The 27,297-nt window shown below is 38.6% G+C and overlaps 1 protein-coding gene across 4 annotated transcripts in view; it reads left to right on the top strand.

Annotated features, from left to right (window-relative positions):
- JADE2 (jade family PHD finger 2) overlaps nucleotides 1-27,297 on the top strand; it is a 363,485-nt gene that overhangs the window by 27,149 nt on the left and 309,039 nt on the right. For all 4 annotated transcript variants that reach the window (XM_075209765.1, XM_075209763.1, XM_075209766.1 and 1 more), the window contains one exon: nucleotides 25,133-25,190. In XM_075209765.1, the coding sequence (XP_075065866.1) occupies nucleotides 25,133-25,190 (58 nt within the window). The remainder of the gene's footprint in view (nucleotides 1-25,132; nucleotides 25,191-27,297) is intronic.

Genomic DNA, 27,297 nt, shown 5'->3' with positions numbered 1-27,297 from the left:
GTTTCCCTCACATGATAACTGTTAAAACAACTGTTAACAAAACAACAGTACATGTTTGTGCAGGCAGATCAATGCATACGGGTTTATACTTCAGAAATGAGAAGAAAAAGTCCTAGGCGGTTTTATTCTTCCTTCTAGGAAATTATACAAGTGATACAGTAGTGTATAACACCTGGTTTGTCTTCAAATAAATGCACAACGACTAAGTAAATAAAATAATCTTTAGTAAGGGATGCCAAAAGGAATTCTGGGTCCCAGTACAACTACTACTTGGGGCCCCTTTCCATAGCCACTGAAACAGGCATGGCCCCACAGGTTGCTGGCTCCTCCCACTACACATGCCAGAATTCCTATTCCCCCCCACCCCCCTTGGTGCCTCTGCCTATTGTTCCTGGCATTTTCTGTCAGGTCAAGAATGAAAAAGAAAAAGAAGGTGACTAAAAAGGGTCACTAGAGGATGTATGGATTGAAAAATAACTGAATAAAATAAATTAACTTTATTAATTTTCATTAAAAATGATAAATCATCCTAATGGCAAAAAGCTTACCAAATGGGTTCATTTAACATTACATTGTTAATGTATGGAAGATGCTATACCAATGCATAGTTCAAATGGCAAGTGTAGAGTAGGCTGTATCTTTTTGAGCTTGGACAAGTCTGTGTATTTACTCAGTTGCATTTGTGTAGCTCTGCTTTTTTTTCCATTTTGGAAACTGGGATGAAGATCAAAGAAAAATGAATGCCTAGACTTTCCAGAAAGATGACAACATTCGAAGTTTTAAGTAGTTTTATTGTAGTAGTGCTGTTTTGCCTGCAGAAATAAATCAAAAGTACTAGGTATTTTCTAATAATTGGGTTACACCCATGTAGACTCCTCTTCATACATATACACTACTGCATTGAATTGCAGCTTTGTCCTTTCTAAGTTGAACAGTTAGATATTAGATAGTTTTTTCCATTCATTTGTCGATTTATGTGACTTTAAGTTGTAACATACTCTAGGCTAAAACAAGCTAGTTCTAGTTTTTCTGTTTGAAAGTTTTAAGGTTATGCATACATTTGATAAAATCGGATTAAATATGATGAGAATGCTGAGGGATTGAAACTTTTGCAGTGTGTATATGTATATTATACATATATATATGTGTGTGTGTGTGTATGTGCATGATACTCATGCATTCTAGTCAAATCAAGCTATTTAAGGTGTTAAAAAGGTTCTTGTCATGCATTTGGGCCATAGCCCAGGCCTCCTCAGGGGAAGAGCGTTACTTCCCGATGTAAGCGCCCTTTTATAACGTGGTTTTGTCCACATGTCACCACCTCATCATTCTTCTCCATCACCTCATCCTTCATTTTCATCGCCACATCTATCCAGATGTCTATCCAGACACAGGGATCTCTCTCAGCGGTCCTGAGTATCACACTCCTCTCTCTGTCACCCCCAGCAACCACCAACCACTCCCCACTGTCACCCCCGGCAACCACCAACCACTCCCAACTGTCTCACTTCTCCTTCAAGAAATATATATATATATATATATATTTTAAATCTTTATATACACTTTTTTAACAATTAACAAATTAAATTAACAAATTTAAATACATCTTAGTATACCAAATTTCAGCCCTTTCTGATTTTTTTTCCCCACACACACTAAGAATTTAGTAGGTCAGTGTATAACTCCGCCCAGCAGGTGGTGCTGCAGCTTGGTTTTATTTTTTCCACACACAGACAGACTAACACACGCCACTAAGCATTTATATTATAGATATATATGTGTATAGCATTTACACGAACACATTATGCACATGTTCGTAAATGGAGAGATTTAAGAATGGAGGCACTATAGCCTTGTCTTACACTTAAACATAACAAACATGTTCAGAGTCATTGCTTATTGGGGATTTAGCACTTAACTCTTGAGACCTTTAACAGGATGTAGTATTGCAGAAACGTTTTTCTTATGAAGCACCAGTGTTCAGAGTAGCAGAAGGCTCTGGGGTGTTTGATAGCTTTTTTGTTTTGGCATATTATGATCATAGTGTTGAAAGTAAAAGAAAACACCTTGTCAAGGTGCCAGATTTGTTGCTGTATCCAGTAATCAGTCTATTGTATGGAGTGACACTGAATTACTGGCCCAAGATGTGAATTATACAAAATTACAGAATGGACTAGTCGGTGTCATTCTAAAATGTAACAATCTGTTTATAATAATTAACTGTAATAAGTGCAAGAATCATTCCTCAGTTCTCTACACAGCATTCAAGTCGGGTACTAAAGCACATGAGATATATATATATATATATATATATATATATATATATATATATATATATATATATATATATATATAATATATATATATTTTTTTTTTTTTCTTTGGCATCATATCAAGAATGTTAAAAACGATAATAAGAATACATGAAAGATTACAATCTGTGCAGTGTGCTATAAGGCTTTCAGTTAGCCACATTGCCAGCTGTGATCAATATTTGCCCCATTGACTTTGCTACAGGTTCAACAGTCTGCTTTGCAAAGGTTCTGGCTGGTGACTATAGCAGCTGTGTCGCCAAGAATGCAACAAAAACACATACAATGCTGATATTCAGCCTCTGCTTGACATATGCTTCTTATTTGGTGCTGTAGTATAAGCACACAATTTGTGTAGGTGTGAGTGGTCCTTTAACACAGCAGACAGTACGTCATTCCTCATGCTCTTGTATAAAGGTTACTAAAGATTATTTAGAGGGATGTAAACATTTTATATTGCCCAATATCCTGAATTCCCTCAACATGTGCTTATTGTCTTAAACAATCACGGTGAGGAGGAATGTGTTGCTATTAGGTTTGTATTTCATGAACCATCCAAAGCATACGTCATTTTCTTCCTTTAAAATCTCAGTGCTGCTGCATAAGGGAACTCCGGTATCTCATTTTTCCAATCCAACAATTAGTATTATTTCCGGTCTCTTTCTGTCAGTGTTCTTACTGAGATACATACCTTTCCTCCCTCATATGACGTGCTGGGATTTATCATTTTACAAGATCAGTGTGTTCTGTGGATACAGGATTTCTGCAATAGAGCATAATGCTGCTATTCTATCAATAGCGTGTTACATATTAAAGGGGTTCTACTTTAAGAAAATGAGATGAATAGAAAATAAGTCTTAATTTTGGTATACATGCCCAATTTGAAAACAAAATTGGCTATATACTGTGTCCTCGGCATGCATTATGGGTATTCTTGATGGAGAGAGGTGCATTTAATGTAAAAGGATATCATAATGTATTCATAAGATTCTGCAAAGTAGCATTCTTTTCTGAACCAATCAAAATAGAGAATATTATGCATATATTTACATTGCAAGACATTCACAAAAATGTGTGCATTGACAACTTTTGCCTTGTAGATTGAAATGGAAAAGAACCACACTCAATATCTACACAGTTGATTACAATTTTAACTTTTTAGTTCAAGTATTTTAGTTTCAAAAGGTTTGTAAATATAAGACTAAGTTGCCATATCCAATTTATGCAGTTTGCACCAGTGCTTTATATATAATTTTTAACATTATATTGGTTTACACTGTCTAAATGTGACATATTTTTCAGTGTTTTTATTGCACATTGAGGTAGACCTGATGTACAGAATAGGAGTTAATCACTGTATTTTTAAAGTTTCTTCGAAGAGCATAAAGGAAAATGGTTAAATTTCGTGCCAAGTGTTGATCATGTGCTTTTCAGTATACAACTATACACTGCCAATGAACTTTAATAGAAAGGGCTTGAGTAAGCACTCTGTGTCTCACTTGTGCAGTTAATCAACTCCACCTTCTAGGAATTACTCTAGCTTTGAGGCAGAGACAGTGAGAGAAGGAGACTTGCACATCTGAATAATTGTAGCAAATTCCTCTTATTAAAATTCCTGTGGGGCAAAAATAGTAAAAACACGCCAAACTTATTTTGTAAGGTTAAAATAACTATGTGTATATATAATATATATGGGTCTGATTCATTAAGGAATTTAGGCAAGAAATTTCTTACTTAAGTCTCCTGGACAAAACCATGTTAAAATGCAAAGGGTTAAAATTAGTTTTCTATTTTGCACACAAGTTAAATACTGTCTGTTTTTTCATGTAGCACACAAATACTTGATAGCTTATTTGTACACTGAAATTTAAAGTTGATATTGGTGTGCTACATGAAAAAACAGCCAGTATTTAACTTGTGTGCAAAATAGAAAACTAATTTTCATGTTAAATGCAGTTCTTTCCATGAGTTAACACGTATTCACATGGTGCATTTAAAGTTCCAAAAATTGCACTATCATGTTTAGTTAACATAGCACAATGGGACTTGTAGTATTCCAAGAACTGCCATCAACAATAACCTGTGTAGATGTACTGACTCAGCAGCGTAGTGTCTCTGAAAAATTTATTAACATGTAGACTTTTTTCAATACAAAATCATAGATTGACAGTGTGGCCCGGTTCCAAGTACCATCTCGAAATGAAGTCCGGCGTGGGGAGGCTTAATACCTGGTGCTGGAGGGGTTAAATCACCGGCGCTAGGCGCCGGAGAGTGAAGCCAGTGTTTCTAAATGTATTTAATAAATGTGAAAATGTATGTGAATGAATGTATATAGGTGCTGCAGCACCGATAGTTTTCCGGCGTGCAGCAATGATTAACCCCTTGTGCTAGGCACCTGGAGTGTAGCTATGTGTAATTTCAATGTGTAGAGTGTAGATATGTTTTCTACACCAGCTTCCTGGAGTCAAATAGATCCAGGAGCGTCTCCTGCGGTTCTTCGGAGGCTAAGCCACAAAGAGCTTCAGCTAGCGACAGGGCAGAGACTGCCACCCCGGGACCTGGCTAGTCTCCACTGGTACTATTTTTGGTCAGGGGTGAGAGCCAGTTCTCAGAGCAGGGTCCATAGAGGTAGTTTTCGGTGGGAGATTTAAAAGATAAATCTCTCGCCCCAGCCAGACAGGCAGCAGGGAGGAAAGTGGGCTGAGCCTCCCTCTCCCTGGCAGCTCGTGGACAGGGTGGAAGTACACTCCTCCCTGCCACTAGCCTCTATGTTACAAGGTGTTAACCTCTCTGGGCTGATTCCCTAGGAGGCTGCATGAATCAGTCCAGATTAGTTAAACGGACAGGAGGACGGATTGCCTTCTGAACACTGGTTCCTTAAAACAGTGGGATCTGTCCTTGTAGGACACTTCAGCTAATAAACATCACTTGCATCAAGATACTACTTTTACAACTTCTTCCCTGCTGTAATTCCTGTGACCTACAGACTATACCCAAATCTAATCTATTCATTAGATTTTCATCTGTTCTGAGGTTTGGACCCAGCTTTCCAGTACCAACGCTTTGCCCGCTACCTGCAGCTCTGGCCAGTGTGATAGGTCAGGGGTGCCGTCCACAGCAACCCTGTTCTGAAGGCAAGAGGTCAGGGGTACCAGCCCCTGTGTACCAGCAAGGGGGTACACTAGAAGCGACAGTTACCCAGAAGGATGTGGTTCTGGATGCTGCTTAGAAGTCCAGTGGTGGCAGCAGCTTAAGACTCTCCTATTGCAGTTAGAGGGCACAATTGGGATTAAAAGAGGGAACGGTGGCAAAGTAAGCCCAGCCGGTTTCCAGCAACAACAGATAGGGTGGCATAGGCGGTCCATCCTGTCACAGACAGCCATTACTCGTAATGTAAAAGAACAATCTATCACTCAGTATTCCTGCAGTAATATATGAATGTTGTATTTTATTCATACTTGCCTACTCTCTCGGAAGTAGGCACCCTTCCAGATGCTTGTGTAGAAGGGGCTTAATAACTCAATTTGCGTCATCAAGCCCAGCCCCCATCATCTATGTAATGTTGTGAATCTTGGCATTACATAGCAGGGTTTGGCCCAAAGTGATGTTTCCTATAAATTGTTTTTATATAATATGATGAGAGATCTTACAAATCGTTATGTCCACAATTGGCTTGAGTATGAAATGTTGACAATGAACATGTCGACAACACCATAAGGTCAACAGTCAGAATGTCAATCATGTTCATTAGGTCGACAGTCATAATGTCGACATAAAGCGTTACATTGAAACCACACTACCGTGCCAGCAATTCAATAAAAAAAATATAATAACAGAATTAAATGTTAAAAAGAAAATGTGTGTCCCCCTCCCAAACAGCTTAACCAACCCTAGTTCCACCAGCAAAAGTGTGGGGTCCCCCTGATTTTATCATTACCAGCACTAGACTTTGCCAGAAAGGACTGGTGGTGGCGGCATTATAGCAGGGAAACCAGCAGCATGGGTTTCCCCGGCCATAATGCCAAACTAGCCACAGGCTAGTCAGCATGGGGCTGGATTCCCTAAGGATATAGCAAAAAAAAAAAAAAAAAAGTGGACCCCCTAGGTGTTTTCGGCCTTGTTCTGAAAGCACTAGGGCTCTTCCAACACCATTTAGCGGTGAGTGTAGGGTAATAATAAAGATTTAAGAGTAAAATAAATAAATGTTTTGTCCCTGGTGCACTACAGGTCCCAGCATGGCCAGGCTGCCATGAAGTGTCTGGGCATGATGGCGCTTCTAGTGCTACAAGCACCAGCATATCCTTAGCTGCCAGGGCATAGTGGCACATATGGAACCACAAGTGCCAGCATTCTCTGGCACTTAGGGCCCCCTGCACCTGTAGTACACTAAACAAAAATGTAAATAAAACACACCTGCACACCGTATAAAAATTACTTAAATTGAAATATAGACACTCCAAAACACCCTTATTCACTCTATATTTTGCTTACCTACATCCAGGGTCTTCATCTGTAATAGTTCCAATGATCTTTGGCAGATAAGATGACCAAAAGTATCTTCAGTCTTTATTTGTAATATATCATGGGGATTTCCCACTATTGTATTGCCGATATTTGACATTGTGACTACTTTGCAACCTTTTAACCCTGTCAACCTAATGAACATGTTGACATTCTGTATGCCGACATGTTCATTATCGTCAACTCTATTACATCTCCCACAATTATTACAGCTGAGGTATATAAAAAAGGTTTAGAGCTGAGTGTCCATTGTCTCTTTACATGTTATATTTGCTGTACTGATCGCGTGATAAATTATGCTCAATTGGCTAAATGTTTTTTAGGAAGTGCTAGCAAATATGAGCAGAATTAAGCATTTTTTGTCACGCAACTATTGCTGTAATTGCCTACAATTTGAACGGCAAATTAATGCACAAATTAACTAAAGTGTTCAGGTAAGATATGGCTTATGGTATTATCTACAAACATAATACGTAAAAGAACTGCAACAGGAATTTCATTTAAATTTTAATTGTGTTGATCCAGAATTAACCAAAATAAAACTGCCAGTGAGGCAGCATGGGAAGCTCACAAGGAGAAAAAAGCCTTGATGATGGCAGTTTTATTCAGTCCAATTATGTTATTTACAAAGCATGCAATAACTGCAATAATTCCCTTTCTTGGCAAAGATTCCATTGCATGACTGCCTTTACGATAACCTACTCTTTTATGCACTCAGGGTAAGCCCCTCCATTTGCAGAGGATGCCCTCATGGATACTAAAGGTTCACTAGATATCAAATGTTAACTAACACTTAAGGTGCCCTTTATATGGATCTATTTTGTTAGAAAGTTTGGCTGAGGCGTCATTATGTCTGTGCGTCTTAAATGATCCGCAGTCTTGAAAAAAATCCTGTTGGCATCAGATAGATTTTGTTTGTGAATGCTGAAGATGCCTTTTTTATGACCATCAATAATGTGTGATATCGTCCATAACCCCTTTACCTTGTTCTTTTGGTCTGACTGCCAGGATTCAACCAATGTGAATGCCCACTTGTGTATCTAAATTGAGTATCAATTCCGTTATTTGGTGCTCTCTACAAATGACTATATCTTCCAGTGTGTGAGGTAACATTTAAGGCAGGTTATTGTGAGCAAAAACAGTCAGTCTTGACTTTCTTTGTAGCCTATACTTTTTATTCTGTTTAATATGGTGTCAGCGATATGGCTGGTTGTCTCTCACTTTCATGTTCAGCCTTCCTTGACTTTATTGACGACCAGTGTCCAAAACTGTACCACATATTCAAGGTGCAGTCAGCGAGTGAAGGACTGCTTGTTAATTATTTTCTTGTCATCATTCATAGTCCATGTCGGCCTGAGATGGACAAAGGACTATTTTGATTGTTTTATTGGAAGGTTTTCAGAAGGTTGATTACAAGACAGACCAAGAGCATAGCCTGTCAATAGTTTAGTCTGACTGACAAAGAAGACGTGTTCTATTTTTGTTTTGTTTCAGTTCATCAACAATATGCATTTCACACAGGATCACTATGTCTTTATCATTTTTAATAGGCAAAACCATTAAAAGTGGAGTCCAGTCCAGCTTTATTTCCTCATATAGCTGTCTGTTGTTATTCGTTCTGCTGGCTATTGACTGAGATTTACCATTTTACATTCATTAACTTCTGTGCAGCTCCATGGGTTAAGCTTGCCTGAGAATGTAATAGTAGTTTGCTCGTATTTATAAGAGCTGACTGTCGAGCAAGGTCTGTTTGTATAAATGAGTGATGGAATGACGTATTTGAGATCATATCTAGTATATTTTCAAATTTCCATTGTTAAAGGTCTGCTAGTTAATCCCGTGGAACAGATTTAGTAGATATTTTACTGCTGATACAATAATTATAATTTCCAAATATTCATATTATCCCTTGGGCATATGAAGCCGTTCAACATTATTCAGAAAGTGATTTGTGCCACAAAATTGTAATACTTTTTATAATTTGTGCATGACTTCTTACAACTGGAGAGACAGAATGGGGGGGAGAGAAGGGGTGAGCAAGTGTAGGGCATGTACCAGCAAGGGCTTCATCACATAGTTCCTAGCGCAACAAGACGAAATGATGATTATCCGCAGTACTAGCTAGTCCCTTCTGATTGTAAGCATACGCACTTGTTACTCCTGACATACACCTGGCAAAAATGCTAGTGGTATACACTGGACACAACTTGAGATGTCAGGCTGATCATATGCACGTAAATGCCCTTTGGGATGAGATAAGGGTTTATGGAGAATATAAGGCAAACAATGGCTACTACTGAATGGTGAACTCTGAAAGCGGAATTCCTAGCACCTTCAGAGAAATTAGGTAAAGTCCTACAACAAGAACAGTTGTATATGTTCATCCTTTACTATTTGCCTTCAACCAAAACAAAGGGAAAATATAGATATAAATTCCTTTTAATCTTTTCACTGTTTAGCCTATTTTGGCACTTTTCGGGCTGGTCACATTCCATCATCTATGTACTACAAAAAAAAATATTTGTAATTATTTAGAAGATTTTGAATTTTCAGAAGATATCATTTGTTTTCGAATACCTCACTGCAGAAAAGAAAATCTACCTAAAATTTTCTAATAAGCGTTTTTAGTTTTAATTGAAATTATAAATAAGTGAACTAAAAGCAATCCTGGGTATTTAATTGTAAACGCCACAAAGAAATACTTTGTGGTTCCTGCTTTGGCATCAATCCAGGTTTCCAAAACCGCAAAAAGGATTCTACACCTATTTTTTCATAATCAAATTGGTGCTTAAAAATGAGAGAGCAGTTTTAATTATTTTTTTTTCCGAGTTTTCACCATTTTAAATAACACGTCTATGTAGGAACAATATGGGTAGCACAACAAGGCTTGACATTTTGTCAGTCTAACGCATCAGTGAGTGTAACCTGTGTTTATTGAAGCCAGGATGGTGGAGATGTGGGCATTTTGGCGCCCTCTCTGGACTTCTTAATGCTTTCTGTAGTGTAGAGTATTATTGTCTGATGATCACTAGTAAATAACTCCCCTTTTTGTAACAAGGGTGTCCCTGCGTCTCTAGGTGCCATGATGGGCAAGATCTGTGCAGCGCAAAACCTCTCCCCTCATCTTGAGCTTCTTAATGTTTTCTGTAGTGTTGAGTGTTCTTGTCTGGTGATCACATGTGATCACCAGACAGTAACTACTAATGGGCCATATAATTAAAAATAAGGGAGCCCCCGATATTTTTGAATCCAGGATCGGTGAGATCTGTGTCTCCTCTGTCACTGGACTTCTCATTTTTTTTCTGTACTGTAGGGTATTATTGTTTTGGGATCACCAGGTAATAGCTGTTAAGGGTGCCCTAGAGTTTCTAGGTGTCAGGATGAGGAAGATAGAACACTTCTAGTGCCATCACCCCTTTTCCTGGCTCTCAGTATTTTTCTGTGGTGAGTGGATGAGGAGGTGGTGCTTAATGACGCCATTGTGATGCCCTAATCAACTTTTGCCCATTTGCTGCCAATTTCCCCAATTGGCAGCAAATGGAAATAGTTGTGGGGGACAGGTAAGAATAATCTTAACTTCTTTGTACTGTGAAGTCCCACTTGTCCTTAGCACTGCAGAGATTAAAGAGCATTTTTAGCCAGTATTTATGAGAATATCAATTCACGAGGAGCCACTGTCGCCATTAGAAATTGGTCTCTAATGAATTGACAGCCGGCCTCCTTATGCATTATAGTTCAGCCAACAGAATTGCTTCATACAATTTCCATGGGGGACCGAAACAAGCTTTATATGGAAATCTTTTTTTTTTTTTTTTGTATGTGCTTTGTACAGTTACTGACTACATTAAAAGTGCTCCCAGTTTGCTGATCGTTGCTTTGTTCAAAAGTTATTTACACCATATTTGCCAACTTTCTGAGGTCAAGAAGCAAGTGCGAATTGCGTTAAATTGGCATGGCCGCGAATTGCATAATTGAGTTCCCTATCCTGCCCATTTCACTTGAGGTGGGAGTGTGGTTTCCTCTCACTGGAGTCCAGGAAAGGTACCCAGAATTCGTGACTCTCCTAGACATTCTAGAAGAGTGGGCAAGTATGATATCACTTGTCTACTGTACTGGGTGCCCTTTCAGTGTGAACTACTGATATTTCATAGTTGCAATTGTGCATAATGGTTTAAATGTATGGGCTAGTCTGCAGAAGTTTCAGAGTTGGAGGGATTAATTCCATGGTAGGTGCCACAATAATCTCCATAAGAGTTTAGTGACAGTGAAGTAAAAATGGCCACTTTTGCTGTATAGGTAAGCATTTCAATCCTGAGATGAAAAGATAAATATGCGATAATGTATTGAATACCACCTTATGTGTGTGGGTATTTCTGCACGTTTGCTGTAACATTTTAGACTAGTATCACCTCCTCACTGATTTCAGGTATTACGACTGTCTGTTAATTTTAATTACTGATCAGATGTTTCCTGTGCATTGATTATGCTGCCATAAAAGACTGGATAATTTGAGGTGTTTGCTCTCTTTGTTATCTTCTTTTGGAGTCAGTATATCTAAACCAACATTAAAACTAGACAATGGTCTGTGAAAGACAATGAAAACACAGGACAGCAAAATCGACAATTTTGAATATCCCAAAAAAAAGCGACTAGTATATTTGGGAAATGACTGAGTGTGTCACCTCAGCAAAACATCTGCAGTTGATAGCGAAACGACTGTAAAAAACAAAAGTTAAGCAAAAAATAAATAGAACGTTCACTGCAATCACTAACACAGTGCATGGGCTAAGTTACCAGTCGACTGGCCACGAATAACTATGAGAATGCAAATATAAAGGCTATACAGAAAAATGCAAACTTATCATCTAAAAAAATAGGAAGGCGCTTACCACATGTTAAATAGTACATACAATAGCAAGCAGGTAATTCTGGAAGTAACAGATGAGGCCAATATAAACATTTCCAAAGGGATGACAAGGTGAAAGTTGTTAGACTCCTGATCTGTAAATTCATTCCCTTTGTAAATGAGGAAAGATTTACTGACTTGGGGAACTGCTGTATTCACTGTACAAAGCCTAAACATAACAGTATGACTTATGGATTTCATTGAAACACAGAAAAACAACAGGAAATGTAGTGTATGTAGTTTTGAATAAACACTCTGACCACTTAAATATATTCGAAACAGCAGTTGCTGAACCATTTACTTCTTAGCAAATGTACATCATACAAAAGATAACAGTAGTGCACTTGATATAAATACATTTCTTAGGACATACTCCTAATGTCTACCTCAGCAGAACTATAAAGTTGTCCACATATACTACACTTCTACTTTCTTAGACAAGAAATAGAATATGATGAACATGCAATAAAATAATTATAGCAACAAAAATGCACTATATGAATACTTTATGGATATAAATTGAGTCTTTGAGGAGGCCTCTGTTGCCTTTCAGGGTAACTATTGTGAAACTGAGGTATAGGATTCTGCAATTTTATATTTCCTTCGTAGCCTCTGACATTTTCAAGTACAGTTGAAGACCCACCTTTCTAGTAGCTGGTGCAGAGTAGCGTTACATCTTGTTGAATAGACTTTTCTGCGCAAGCAAGTTGAGGTTATTCAACAAACATTAGATTTGGATGTTAAATTGATTTAACATTTGCGCTCTTTTCAATTGGTTTGACATTTGAGATTGAGTCCCTCCTTTGGGCATTAAGGATTTGATCTTCATGATGACTACCACCCTCCTTATCCAACATTGACAGTATGCAATGAGGGGCCAGACCTTGAAATTTTCTCTGTTGCCATTTGTCCTCTTAATAATCTCGCACTAACACTTCTCTTCTTCTTCTTGACCAACTTTGAAATTTCTGTTTTTGACACATATTTTTGCATTGCTTATTTGTGTACTTCTGATTTCAATAAGTTCCAAAGAGATCTCCGTTTCCTGATGAGGAACATCATTGCTGGAGTTTCCCCTGAAGTGGACTGTTCAACATTTCAAACAGAAGTTGATGATTTTTGTGTTGTAGAGGGCCTTGATAGCTTTCTTGAGTAATTGAACAAATCTTCCTGCTAATCCATTTGCTGCTGGGTGATATAATGCTGAAGCAAAGTGTTTTATGCCTTTACTTTTCTGGAATCTTTTGGAATTCTTCTGAAATTAACCCGATGTTCATTACAACTACAGATTTGTTTGGTAAAGCCATTCTTTAGAACAGCATTTTATGGACTTAAGACCGCTTAGAATGTACGTCCACCACAATCAGAAATGAGAACCATGAATGGACCTGCAAAATGTAAATGAACTATTTGCCATGGAGAGGAGGGCCATTCCCAAGGGTGTAATTGAGCTGGTGGATGTGCCTTTTCATTATTTTGACATCCTTCAGTCTTTGGTTATTAATCCGATCAGACCATCGATTTTAAGCCACCATACTTAACTTCTAGCAAAGTCATTCATTTGCACTTTGCCTATATGGCTTTCATTCAATTCTTCCAATATTCTTGTGCAATGCTCCTTCACATATAGGAAGTTGATCTCAACTTTCTGAGAATCCTGGGTACAATGAGCTGCAGTTTTTTGGCCAACCTTTAGATGTAATACTATAGGCTTTAGTTGATACTGGATCATTTCTGATTTCTCGCTTGATGGCAGCATTAGTTATTGGAAGCTGTTCTATTAATATAGAGTAATACATATATTTTGGACGATATTCTTGGTTTGGGGAGAATCTTCAGCTTGTTGTAGTAGAGACCGTGGCAATCCATCAGCGTGCCGTGAAGTTTAATTCCTTTAAATTCAATCTCGTAAGTGTTAACCATCTTTGTAGTCTGACAGTTATCATTACAGGAGCTCCCTTCTGATTATTCAATTGAGCATGAGGTTGGTGATCTGTGACCAATATTAATTTCTCTCCATAAAGATGCTGGAGGAATTTCTTTTTTCCCCCATACAATGCTTAAAGCTTTACAATCAATTTGTTTGTAACCACGTTCAGCCTCTGTTAAGGTATGTGATAATACTGCCTGTAGTCTATAAGACGATGCTTCACATGCTAACTTGATAGTATTGATGGGTGAAAATACATGAGGACCTTGTCTGGTGCTCCTTTCTGAGATCATTATAGGGGATAAATGAATCAAGCTGCAAATTTCCAGCAGGGTTGAAAAGTGGAGATGTTGCCTATAGCAACCAATCAAATTCTAGTTATATATTTTGTATATTCTACAAAATGATAGCTAGAATCTGATTGGTTGCTATAGGCAACATCTCCACTTTTCAAACCCACTGGAAACTCTCAGCTTGATACATTTACCGCCAGGAGTGTAATACTGTTGATTTTTTTAAATTTTGTGATAATATTTCACCAGACCTGGCTAACATCTCAATTGTGCAACATATGGCGGCCATTGTGCTCACAGCATTGCTTCAATTTTATATTTGGACTTGTGCAGACAGTTTTTGTTAATTACATGTTCACAGTAACATTTCTTCCTTAAAGAATTCCCATTTATCTTGATTGGCTCTTAGCCCATATTAATGTAGTCTCATGAGTACACTTTAAGATTGTTTAAATGATCTTCGTCATCTTTTCCTGGAATGACAATATCATCAAGGTAGTACTGAGTACTAGGTATTTCGTTTATCACTTGATCCATGGCTCTTTGACATATTCCTGGAGTTGAAGCTACTCCAAAGACAAAACGGTTGTCTTGGAATAAACCTTTGTACATATTGTCAAGTATTTCTTTGCCGTATCTTCAACTACAATTTGCAAATACACTTCTGCCAAATGTTTTCTTTAAAAGCGGTCTCCGCATGACAGAGCTGCATAGATGTCCTCAATCTTTGGTAATGGATATTGTACTATGTGCAGTGCTGGATTATCCTTCTTTAAGTTTCTTAAATACTGGAACAAGTGGCGTGGCCCACTCACTCCATCCTACAGGTGTCAAAATTCCCAAAGTTTCTAGTTTCTTTAGCTCTGCCTCAACCCCTGGTTGAATAGCATGTGGTACAGGTTTTGTGAAATTTCAGAGTAGCTTTTTCTTTTTACATCTAATACAATGCTGGCTTTAATTTCTTTCAGTGTCCCTTTCCCTTTTTCAAATATGGGTTGTGCATCAATTAACAATTGATTCAGTCACTTAATAATAGTGTCACTATTTGATTCTTTAGACTTTGACACCTTCAAGGCTTTATTCATGTTCGGATGTAAGTCAGTTTGCATAGCGTATCTTGTGTGAAATAGCTCTGCGCATGCTCAAAAATGGACCTTATGCAAGCGAACGCAATTACATGCCATTCATATCTGAATGCAAAGGACACTTATGACTGCCTATGACTCGCGAGGCGAACCGGGGAAGGGAAGGGGCACATGAACATAGGCCATGAACAGTAAGGGTGAGGCGAGTGAGATTTAGCTGATTTAAGTATTGAGTTTCTACTTTGCTGCTGTCTCCTTTTTGAAATTACAGTAGACACTGCACAGTCTAATGTTAACTCTAGCTCAGATAATCTTTTTTGAATACTTTAATTGTGCATACCACACACGAGCAGTGGTAGTCGTTATACCGGTACTTGAAATCCCGACAACAGGTATAACGACAAAATATTTCCGATTTCACTAATTCCAATATGTGTAAAATGCAGACTCGCTATAATGAAGACACCGCACATGTCTGATAACAGCCATGCACAGCTGCTATACATTCCAATACCAAGAAATTGAGGCATGTGAAATTGGCATCACTTCAAATGCAGACGGTCATATTTTAGTTTGTAAAGCGGCAATGCCAGGACCCACCGCCTGGATAAACTAATCAAAGGTTTAGGGCACTGTTGGCTAACCTGTGACATTCCAGGTGTTGTGAAACTACATGTCCCAGCATGCTTTGCCAATATGAAGCAGCTTATTGCTGGAAGGGTATGCTGAGACTTGTAGTTTCACAACATCTGGAGTGTCACTGGTTAGCCAACACTGGTTTAGGGTTAAGGTTAGAGTTAGGGTCCTGCAATTGCCGCTTTAAAACAAACAGAAAAAACCCACTATCTGCATTAGAACTGACTGTATATAAGCCGTGCAGGACTTTTTATCAGACATGTGCTCTGTCTTCATTATAGTAAGTCTGCATTTTACATATATCGGAATTCGTGCAACAGGAAATATTTTATTGTTATACCGGTTGTCGGGATTCCGAGCACCATTATAAGGTAACCAACGCCACACCAGCCCATCTCCCTTTCCACACATTTTAATTATGCCTCGGCAGCTTAAAATGGTTTTGTGAAAGTGCACAAAGTAAAAGGTATGCAAAACTAAACAAAAACGGAAAAAGAAAACAATGTAAGGAATTTCCAATCAAATCCTAAATTTTAGAATACCCAAAAATTTAGATGGCAGTGTCTCTAATTTTGATTCCATTTTTTTGCCATTGTTTTTTTCATCAAAATATGGTCTACCCCCATTCTGCCAAAATTCCACCCACAAATGATCATATTTGGGTAAACTCCACCCGCTTTTCTGTTAAGCACCATACATTTTGCGGCCCATGAATCAGGACAGTTGGGCAGTATGTCTCGCTGTCCTCTTGAGGGCACTGTGTATATATTTTAGCTTCTGTTACACAATTGATTTGATATAAGCGCTGTATGCCTCAATTTAAATTTTATTGATTGTCACATGCATTGCAATTATATATAAAAAGAGAAACCTAGAGACCAAAAAAAGAGAATAATGCCTTCTCGCATATATTTAACCTGTGCCCTGCAATTCCATTGATTGCATGCATTTTTAATCACACAATTAAATAGAAAAACTGCTTGTTTGGCCCTAGCCTTTGTGTTTTTCAACATTTAGAATTACAAAGAGGATGTGTTTCTTTTCTAATTTAAAGATTTGTTTTTGTATTTTTCTCTTCAATGCTGCAAAATCATGGCACCTTGATATAAATGCTAGAATGTCAAGCGGATTGCTCTCGTCTTTCCATAGGGTGCCATTGGCATCTGTAAAATAGGAAGCTTATTAAGTAAACACAAATAATTCAAAGGACTCTGCAGCAAATTAATTAAATGATCTGCAGGTTGTTGAATTGGGAGATGCTAATTTCTGATTTAGTGATCCTCTTTTAAATAAGCTGCTACAACTCCCTTAGGAAAAGTTCTTGCACAGCCTTTACATGGGGAAACATGATATGGGTCCCTGGGTGACTAGAAAAATGGGCAACCCCACATATGTTTGACCTTTTATTTTGTCTTCACTTTTTCCATGTGAAGTACAGCCACTGTGTGCTACAGTCATCGCTGCTTAAAAGGGAGCGTCAACCATTAGTAAAAGCCAAAGAAAATAACCTCTGGCTGGAAGCCCAAGGCAGCAGCACATCAGTCTTGGCAAGCTACATTCCCTCTAACATAGAGTTGACAGTAGTTGGCCATTCTCCTATGCTTTGTAAAACTCCAAACTTCTTTTCTCCCTCCTATCTTCATCATAGGATTTGAATATACATGTGATAGTTATGTGTTTATGCCAAGAACTTGTCAGTGTCTTTTTCTCACTTCCCCTCCAAGTCATGGTAAGATAGAAAAACTAGAAGCTCATTTGTATTTCTCACATATTTTATTTAATTTTTTTTCTCCATAAAAAATATTTTCTACAGGCCACACACGTTAGAATGTGATCATTCAATCATTCGATCTATTTGTCAAAAAATCAACAAATGTGTGGGTGACACAAGAATGAATATAGTTAGATGTAGACAATAAATAATTCAATCGGATTAGGTGGAAATTTTTCATACAAAATGATGTATTGAAGTGGTGTATATTGTAATTATTCAGTTAAAGGCTAATAATTCTAAAATTGCCCTATAGTGCACTTGCACAAACCTGTTTGGATCTGTTCGATCACAATTGTAATGTTTGTATGTGTGTGTGAAGCAATTACTCATGTTTTACTTTTACCATCTAGATAGATCATACTTGCTTACTCTCCTGGAATTTCGGGGAGTCCTCCCAGACTCCTGAAAGAGTAGGCAACCCTCCGGGATCCTAAAAAAGGGCCAAAATTCACAGCATTTAATATTGGGGGTGGGGCTTAATTGCATTAAGCCCCGCCCCTGCTATTCAATGCCGTGCATTTAGGCAATTCATAGAGGGGGTGTGGCTATGATAGCGCAAAGATGTCACCACGCCCCCTCTTACCCCTATCACGTGACCAGTCCTCCCGGAGGTCAGAGTCACAAAGTCAGCAACTATGATCTAGATTAAAAAACTGATCGGATAATTCTCAATGTTTCACTCCTATCCCTTTTCACCTTCAGGCTATATTCAGTACGGAGAAGTCAGAGTTTAAGGAAACGTCAATACATTGCTAACTGGCTCTCATTTACACCCACCTATTGAATAGTGGAATACTTTATCTACCTAGGTAGGCTATTAAATTGACCAGATAATTTATATTCTGAACCCTTTGTGTTTCTTTCCCTGAGTTGATGAGATTGTTGCTATCACTGGGTGAATAAGAGTCACTGTTTTACTGTTTTATAAATCTAAAAAAAATAATATTTTCCACACTTTACTAATTGGGACAGGATGAAATCAATTTCTTGTATTGTCCATTTATTAAAGATTCTCCTAATATAATTGTATTAACTAGTTAAGACAGCCAATGTTGTCAACTTCATTGTTTTACAGCTTGACATATGCTGATCCTCTCCATAATCTCCCACAAGAAAAGCACATGCCCTCCATAGTAGCGTATTTACATTGAAGTATTAGCCATCTACAAGTTAGACATAGTTTACAGTGAGCAGCCTCGGAATATGTGAGTGGTAATGAAGAGAAGGAGCAACTTTGTGTTTATACATTACACACAGAATACCTTTCAACACTCTAAAAACCCAAAGCTGGAAAACATAATTTGCAATAAAAATACGTTTTTACAAACACACTGGCACTCGCATCTGCCAATCTTCCGATGTAAATTTACATAATTATATGTTGCAAAATATTTTAGAATCAATTTACTCGACCAGGTAATGTAACAGTATGAGCACTGGTCACTGGAGTTTACCAGCAGGGAATATGCCCAGGATGTGTCATTATTACGGGCCCCAATAATTTAAACTAATAGCATAGATCCCAGCCTTGTGCATATTGTGTGGCTGATCAACCTGGAGTCTGAACTCCGATGATGCAAAATCATTTGACCTAAGTGGTTACATAAGAGGAATGAACCAATTGGGTCTCTGGGTATTCCTCCTGTTGTTCAGCCTAAACCCAAATTATATTTGCCAGTATGTTTGTTTTTTTTCCAGGGGCAGGAAGCTATTTAAAGGTGGTTGTAAATAAATATTTCAAACGAAGACCTAAATCCTCTGGTTTTGTATAGCAAGGGGCCTCTATCTACCAGAAAGTTGCCCATCACTGCTCTAGTCAGTTTCCCTATCTTTGAGACTCTGAATGGACAACTATATGTCTATACTATATATATCTATCTGCCCATTAAAATAAGTTGTGACATCGGGAGTGATCTTCAAGCTCCGCTTCTGCTCCTTTTCCACCACCTTGTGAAGGCACGGAGGAGCCAGTGGAATTGGGCTCTTTGAATCAATCTGTGAACAAAAAGACTTGTCTGTGAACCCTGGGTCTCTGCCTTTATTGTGGAGAGAAAGCATGCTTTGCTTGTAGCTGCAGTAAGAAGCTTTGTAACTTGAGTGCCTAGGTGAACTTCAAAATACTCACCTAGGCAACTGGGCAAAGGGCTAACAATAGAATGCAGATTTCAGTATCTTTGTGTTGGGAGTCTCTGCTCTAATTGATTTTCAGACCAGTGGTCATTTTCTAGATGTTTCTCTTCTGCCAATAAATTGGGCATATATGTAACACCTTTTTTCTACACCTTTTTGGAATTTTGCCAGTTAATTAGCAGGCTCTTACTTAAGGTTTGATTTATTTTATTTTTTTCTAATATGTGTGTTCTAGAGTGTCATTGAAATTATGTTGTTTACATTTTGAAAGTGTGCTTTTCTGTTTTATATATTCCTATCCAGTAGTCTCAAGTTTCCCTGGTTAAAGTAGCATTAGCCGACAGAGAGCGACTCCACCTCTGCAAGTTGACACTATGAGCGCTGGTGCTGAGAGTATATTTTGTGTTGGGACACATCATTTTTTTTATTATTATTATTTATTTAAAACATTTTTTTTAAGCTGAAAAGGCCTGTGCTGATGATCATCGTCAGCATGGAACTTTTTTCCTGGGGCAGAACACCCGCAACAGATACGCCTCCTGACTAGCGAATGTGCAGCTGTCTCTATCTCTAAGAAGACAGCAAGTATGTAAATGCATTTACTGTATTTGGCCTACGTTAACCCAGACTGTCGTCAGTTCCCACCTCAAGCTTGGCACTCCAAACTTACATGTTATCTTCAAAAATGCTCCAGTTGCAGGGAATGTTCTGGAAGAAATCACACACACACATGCTGACTTCCTCTACTTCATATTCATTCTCTCCTTTTACAGTTCTGTCCTATCGGTCTCTATAGAGTCCTATTTCAAGGCTCTCCTTTCCTCCAAGTCCTCCAGCTCCTGTTGCCTCTTTGCCACCTTTAGCTCCCTTCGCTCCCCACCCCCTCCTCCTCTTGCCCTCTGATCTTGACTTTGTTACCCACTTCACCTTCAAAATTGCACCCATATGTCATGACATCTCCTCCAATCAGTCCCTTCTCGCCCCACCCTCTCCCTACCCACCCTGATCGCCCTCCCACCCTGCTCTGTGGACACTATTTCCACCACCTGCTCCCCACTTAGACCCACACTCGCTAGCTCGCCCTCCTTCTCTTCCGTCACTCTGGTATCTGCAGATGAAGTCCACACCCTTCTATCTTCCTCGCCTTCCTCCACCTGTCCACTTGTCCCCATCTCCTTTTACCTCCTCTGCTGCTTCTCTCTTTCAAGGCCTGCTGCCACCTTGCCCACCTCCTCAAGCTACTCCTCACATCTGGTACTTTTCCCTCCTCCTTCAAACATGTTGTTGTCATTTCCCATACTCAGTGCAGTGTCAAGGAACGTTGTTTTATCTCTCTTCTTCTTTTTGCCTCCAAACTTCTTGAACATGCTGTCTATAACCATCTCGCCTCTTTTCTACCATCTCCTCCTTAACCCACTCCAATCCTGATTACGCTCCCTGCTCTCCACCAAAACTGCCCTCCCTAGGGTCACTAGCGACCTTATCTTCGCTAAATCTAAGGGACACTTCTACCTTCTTATCCTTCCCGACCTCTCTGCTTCCTTTGATACTGCTGAGCACTCAATCCTGTTGCAAACACTTCAATCTTATAGGTCTCTGTAACACTGTCATCTCCTGGTTTTCCTCTTATCTCACCAACCACTCCTTTTCAGTCTCTATAGCCTACTTCTCTCTGCTATCCTTCTCTGCCAGTTGCTAAGTTGGCTGCCTGTGGCCTACATACTTAAATTTAAACTTGCCCTCACCTACAAAGATCTCAACCAATCTGCCCCCCCCCTCCCCACTACATTTCCAATCTCGTCTCTATCCACACTCCTTCCTGCCCCTTCCACTCTGCCAATGAGCGCTGCTTCACTACCACTATGATTATCTTTTCCCACTCCTGCCTACAATCCTTCGCCCAGGCCGCTCCACACCTGTGGAATGATCCCCCACACCTATTAGGTTAGCCTCTACTCTCCAAGGCTATAAGCATGCCCTTAAAACTAATTTCTTTATTCAAGCCTATCAGCCCTGTTCCTAACTCCTTTGCCTCAGCTATCACCTCCACTCTACCACTCAGTACAACCCAATTTGTGTCTTTCCCCTCCCCTTAGGATGTAGCCGTTATGATCAGGAACATTTTTCCTCGTGTTCACCTTCTACTATTCCATTATCATCTGTACCTCTAGGCCTGCTTCCCTAAACGTATTTTCTTCAGCTCAGGCACACTTTAAGTTGGACATAACCATCTCTCTCACTCACTGTCCTGTCAATAACTTGATCTGCTTTATTAAGTTATCTATGCATTATTTGTTTAATCCGTATGTATGGTCTTTGTATTATTTGTATTTTATGTAATATGTAATGTGTTATGGATCGTTACTGTGTTTATTGTATACTAGTGGAAATGCTATATAAAACACTGCAGACCTTTTGTGGCACCTTTATAACTAAAAGATGATGATAATATCACCTAATATTTCAATCAAGACAAAGCAAACATTGATGCTGAGAATGTGTAATTAAACTCCAAATATATATTTAAAGATCTTCATTCTATACAAACCTTAACATTTTAATTCTTGTAAACCTGTACAGCAAGTCCCAACAGGTATGTGATTTTCCTTTTGCGGTTTGTACTTTCTGAAAACTTGAGCTTCCTCAGTTGGGCAAAATATCTAATCATTACATTGGAAGTGTGAATGTTATTGTGAAAAGAACATAAGTAGGCAAAAATACAAATTGTGTGTGTAGTAGGTGAGTTTAATTCAAAACTACTATATAATCCAAATTCTAACATTGTGTATTTAAATGAATATCACTTTGTCTAGGTTTTTTCCTTTTGGTTGCCTCTTCTTTTTAGTATATTGCTCTCCACATCTATTAGTTTGATTTTTGTTTTTTAACATTTTATACTCCTATATTATATCCATAGATTTTAATTCCCTTCTGCATTGTTATATGGTGGTACGTTGAACATACCAGAGATTGCCTTCCTAATTGTTTTGATAGTTGTTGTTTACCAATAAAAATCAAACTGGCTATGTTGGTATTTACACTATGAAAGGTAGTAGTTCAGCCCAACTGCTAGATGATCAAAGCTGTGATGCATATGGCCACCAAATTGAGCATATCGAGTCAAAAGAACATTGGCCCTGAACCAAATTGTAAGGGAACACTTTCTGCTACCAGGTCAAGGTTAACTGATGATCACACACACACTCTAATAGGACACACACTGAGTATTATCAATACATTGTGAGTGGAAATCGCAAAAATGTGTTGCTTATACTGTGAGTTTTAGGAGATACATGAAAATATCAGTGCAAAACTGCCGCATTGTCTTCTCTAACACAAAATGTAATATTACCCACTGACTCCTGTGAAACCTTACCCCCAGAGGTCCGAGATAGACTAACAGATAGGTGTGTGTGTGTATATGTATATATATATATAATCACCTGTCATACTAAACATGTAATTTATCAATATCACCTGTCAATTTCTCCTGCATTTTTTTTTCTAATGATTTATGATCTTATTTATTGGATGTAGTACAATTAAATAATAGTGTTTTGTTTTATTCCTTTTCAACTACTCTATAAAAGCTGAATTTGATAAGACAACATATCACTCCCTAATTATTATGGAATTTTATATAAATAATAGTGTGAAAGCACGCCGAACCAATGCTGCTGACACAGGCTTACTGGCCACTAGCTGGCGTTGGTCGCCCCGCCCAGAACAAAAGTCCAGCTTTTTAAGCTTCATCCCAAGCACTAAGTAGTTGAATACTTAGGCATACCCATATGCCTAATCTGTGTTTCTGCTCTCTGTGCGTGAAGACGTAGCTTGGTGTGTATATATATATATATATGTGTGTGTGTGTGTATGTATGTATGTATGTATGTGTGTATATGTATGTGTGTGTGTGTGTATATATATATATATGTGTATATATGTATATATATATATTCTTGTAACAAAACCCCACCCTTCTTTTGGCACTTTTGTCACCTTCTGTTGCAAGAATACCCAGTAGACATCAGCAACATGAAACTTCTGGTTTACAATCAAACATATTTGTTGTTGGCATCACAATAAATAACACTTCTGTAAGGATGACACCAGCAAGCAATACCTTTACTTGCACCTCCTGGTGACCCTAAACACTAACTAGACATAGTCCAGCTCACTACTGACTGGCCAACTAGTTCAGCGTCAGTCACCCCTGACAAGAGCACAACTCCAGGATTAAATACAGATGTCTCCTCCCACAGGCTTGGATGACTGACAGGCGACACTCCCACCTTGTTTTTAAGGGATGGCTCCTCAGGTGTTCTGTAACGCCTAATCAGCACAGCCACCACTATCAGCTTTGTGGATACAAACACGTTAAAGCATGCAAGTAAATTACTTTTTACATTTACTTTACAACATGTCTCTGACCTGTACATTACTGAACTTAAGCCCAGTGCTACACCTGTATATAACTTGGTCTGCAGCCTTTTACCTGCAGACAGTTAGCACCATAGCTAATTCCACTATTAGAGGCCTGTGGCAAACCACTCCCATTGCTATATATATATATATATATATATATATATATATATATATATATATATATATATATATATATATATATATATATATATATATATATATATATATATATATATATATACACACACAAGTTAACCCATGCATGATACTCATGCATTCTAGTCAAATCAAGCTATTTAAGGTGTTAAAAAGGTTCTTGTCATGCATTTGGGCCATAGCCTAGGCCTCCTCAGGGGAAGAGCGTTACTTCCCGACGTAAGCGCCCTTTTTTAACGTGGTTTTGTCCACATGTCACCACCTCATCATTCTTCTCCATCACCTCATCCTTCATTTTCATCGCCACATCTATCCAGATGTCTATCCAGACACAGGGATCTCTCTCAGCGGTCCTGAGTATCACACTCCTCTCACTCTGTCACCCCCGGCAACCACCAACCACTCCCAACTGTCACCCCCGGCAACCACCAACCACTCCCAACTGTCACCCCCGGCAACCACCAACCACTCCCAACTGTCACTTCTCCTTCAAGAAATAAATATATATATATATATATATATATATATATATATATATATATATATATATATATATATATATATATAATTTTAAATCTTTATAAACACTTTTAACAATTAACAAATTAAATTAACAAATTAAAAACATCTTAGTATACCAAATTTCAGCCCTTTCTGAATTTTTTTTCCCACACACACTAAGAATTTAGTAGGTCAGTGTATAACTCCGCCCAGCAGGTGGCGCTGCAGCTTGGTTTTATTTTTTTCCACACACACACACACACACACACACACACAGACTAACACATGCCACTAGGCATTTATATTATAATATATATTATATATATATATATATATATATATATATATATATATATATATATATATAATATATATTATAATATAAATGCCTAGTGGCGTGTGTTACATACATACATAATGACATTTTATATAAAAACAATATCCTGTCTTTTTTGTTTTGCAGATGGAAGAGAAGAGGAGGAAATTCTCATTAAGCAGCGATGACTCAGACACCACTGATAGTAAGACAACACAATTCATGGTTCCTGTGGCATAATAAACAATTTGTCAAGTTTAAGAAAATCACTGTTATCAGTGCCTGCTTTGCTATAGAGCATGTGAATTACAAATGCTTTCCTGCATAAAAATATATAAGCCATGAAAGCTCCAGTTCTTATTTTTTAAAGATTAGTAAATATGTTCCGGTTACGATACTAAATAAGCATATTTATTAAAGTACACAACAATTTCTGCTCTAATGTGTTCCTAGCAGATTGTACACATACACAACATGAACAACATTTGAACAGCTGCAGGATTTTTCAGATTTATCTAATTTACCAGAATGCCTCATCTACCACATATGTATAATATATTTAATGCTAACAGCTACCCAAAGTCCATAAAAGAGACAATAACCTTTTGGCTTATTTTATAACATGGCACAACGAACAATTCTTTGCTGTAACCATCCCATGAAGCGAGAAACTCGTCTCAAGTTGTCGAAAGTTTCTCTCCTAATCTCACAGCCCATTGTGCACTTTTTCAGTCCTCTACTACTTCCACAAAGTTACTGTGGGTGGAAGTTCATGGAGGCACATGTTGCTATGTGCTTCCTCACGCAATCTTTGTATGAATAGAACAGTGACTGACAGTGAGATTGAAGGAGTTCCAGTCAAGGGTAGATACTCCTATCTTTCCTGTACCTTTGCTGATTCCGCTGTTTCTTTTTCAAACTCCTTGTGCACAGTTGTAGGAGGAAACTCTCTGCCCTTTTTGTCCCTTTAACCCCTTGACTGCTAAGGGCTAGTGGGACTTGCCATCTACATGCAGTCCAAAACTGCTAAGGGTGAGTCCACCTTTTCAGTAGTTAAAAATAAAATCCACGAATCGCTGTTCACCGCTATCATTGTCTTTTCTTGTGATGCTAATCCTGAGATAAGTAAACAAGGAAACACATATTTATGTGCATCTTTGTTTTTCAACTGTTTGCCCAACTTTAGTAAATAATTGAAAGCTGCTCCTCTATTGCTGCTCCCCCTGTAAACTGCTGTGCATTCTAGACTTTAGTTAGAAAGGTAGCTGGCCCACTTTTCTCTTTAATCCATCTGGGGGACACTGCTAGCCATGGGGTTGAGTAGGGTAGGGAAGAGTTTGGCACCTAAATAGTTAATTCTTTTAGCTGCTGACAGGCCCTCCACTTGCCAACCCCCAACGGAACTCAGTTTGATGTAGGTGCCCAAGGAGTATGGGCTGAAGTTAAAGAGCTGCACAGTGAAAAATGTTCACTGTAGTTAGGTTTTCATTTCTTTTTTAAAGTTTTATTTCGTTTAGTAGTACACGAGTGGCTCGGTAATACAGAGCACACTCGTTGGCAGAGAAGCTACTGTCAGCAGGGGAGCCGCGGCTCCCGCTGACAGTTTCACATTGTAACTGTGAGTCTTCTCACAGTGTGACAAGCGGTCTGCTTGAACGCTGTCACACTGTTAGCAGGGTCTGGCGCTGCCAGAGGCAGAGAGCGCCGGCACACCTGCCGTTCCCCGGGGCCATTACGTGGAGGAGAGGAGTGGAGCGTACCAAGTCCCCTCCTCGGTGAAAGGAGGAGGGTGGAACTTGGGGAAATGGCCGCGCTGTAACAGCGTTTTTAAGGGGGCAGTTCAGCAGATACTAGGCGATTCCGTTTAAGTGGAGAAGTGGAAATTTCTGGTATACTGCACATAAAACGGAGAGAGACCAGCGGAAGGGGAGTTATATAAAGGGCCTCCCCTGCTGAAGAAGCAGGTGGACGATTCCTCTGGCGCCAAAATACCAAGAGGAAAGGACACAGCAGCCATTCTGAGAGGAAGTTGCAGCTGCTGACAGACTTCTCCCTGCTAAGTGCCATTTATTCTCTCTATATATGCTAGATAGAGAAGTATAAATATTGTGGGCACATATACTGGGTAGAGATTAATTTTAAAGAGATTATAGCTCTCCTTTTTGGGTCAGAAATACTATATTTTGACTTGTTCATAATTAGTATTTCTGAGAAATATCTTGTGTGTTTGTGCCTATTCTATCTTGTACGTGACTTTATTCTTTTTTTTCTCACATATGATGGCTGATAAAAGTAAAGCAACACGTGCCAAA

Source organism: Mixophyes fleayi, chromosome 4 (assembly GCF_038048845.1).
Source record: "Mixophyes fleayi isolate aMixFle1 chromosome 4, aMixFle1.hap1, whole genome shotgun sequence".
Classification (NCBI taxonomy): domain Eukaryota; kingdom Metazoa; phylum Chordata; class Amphibia; order Anura; family Limnodynastidae; genus Mixophyes; species Mixophyes fleayi.
Note: the sequence above shows the minus strand (reverse complement) of the source record. Positions and strands in the feature narration are given on the sequence as shown.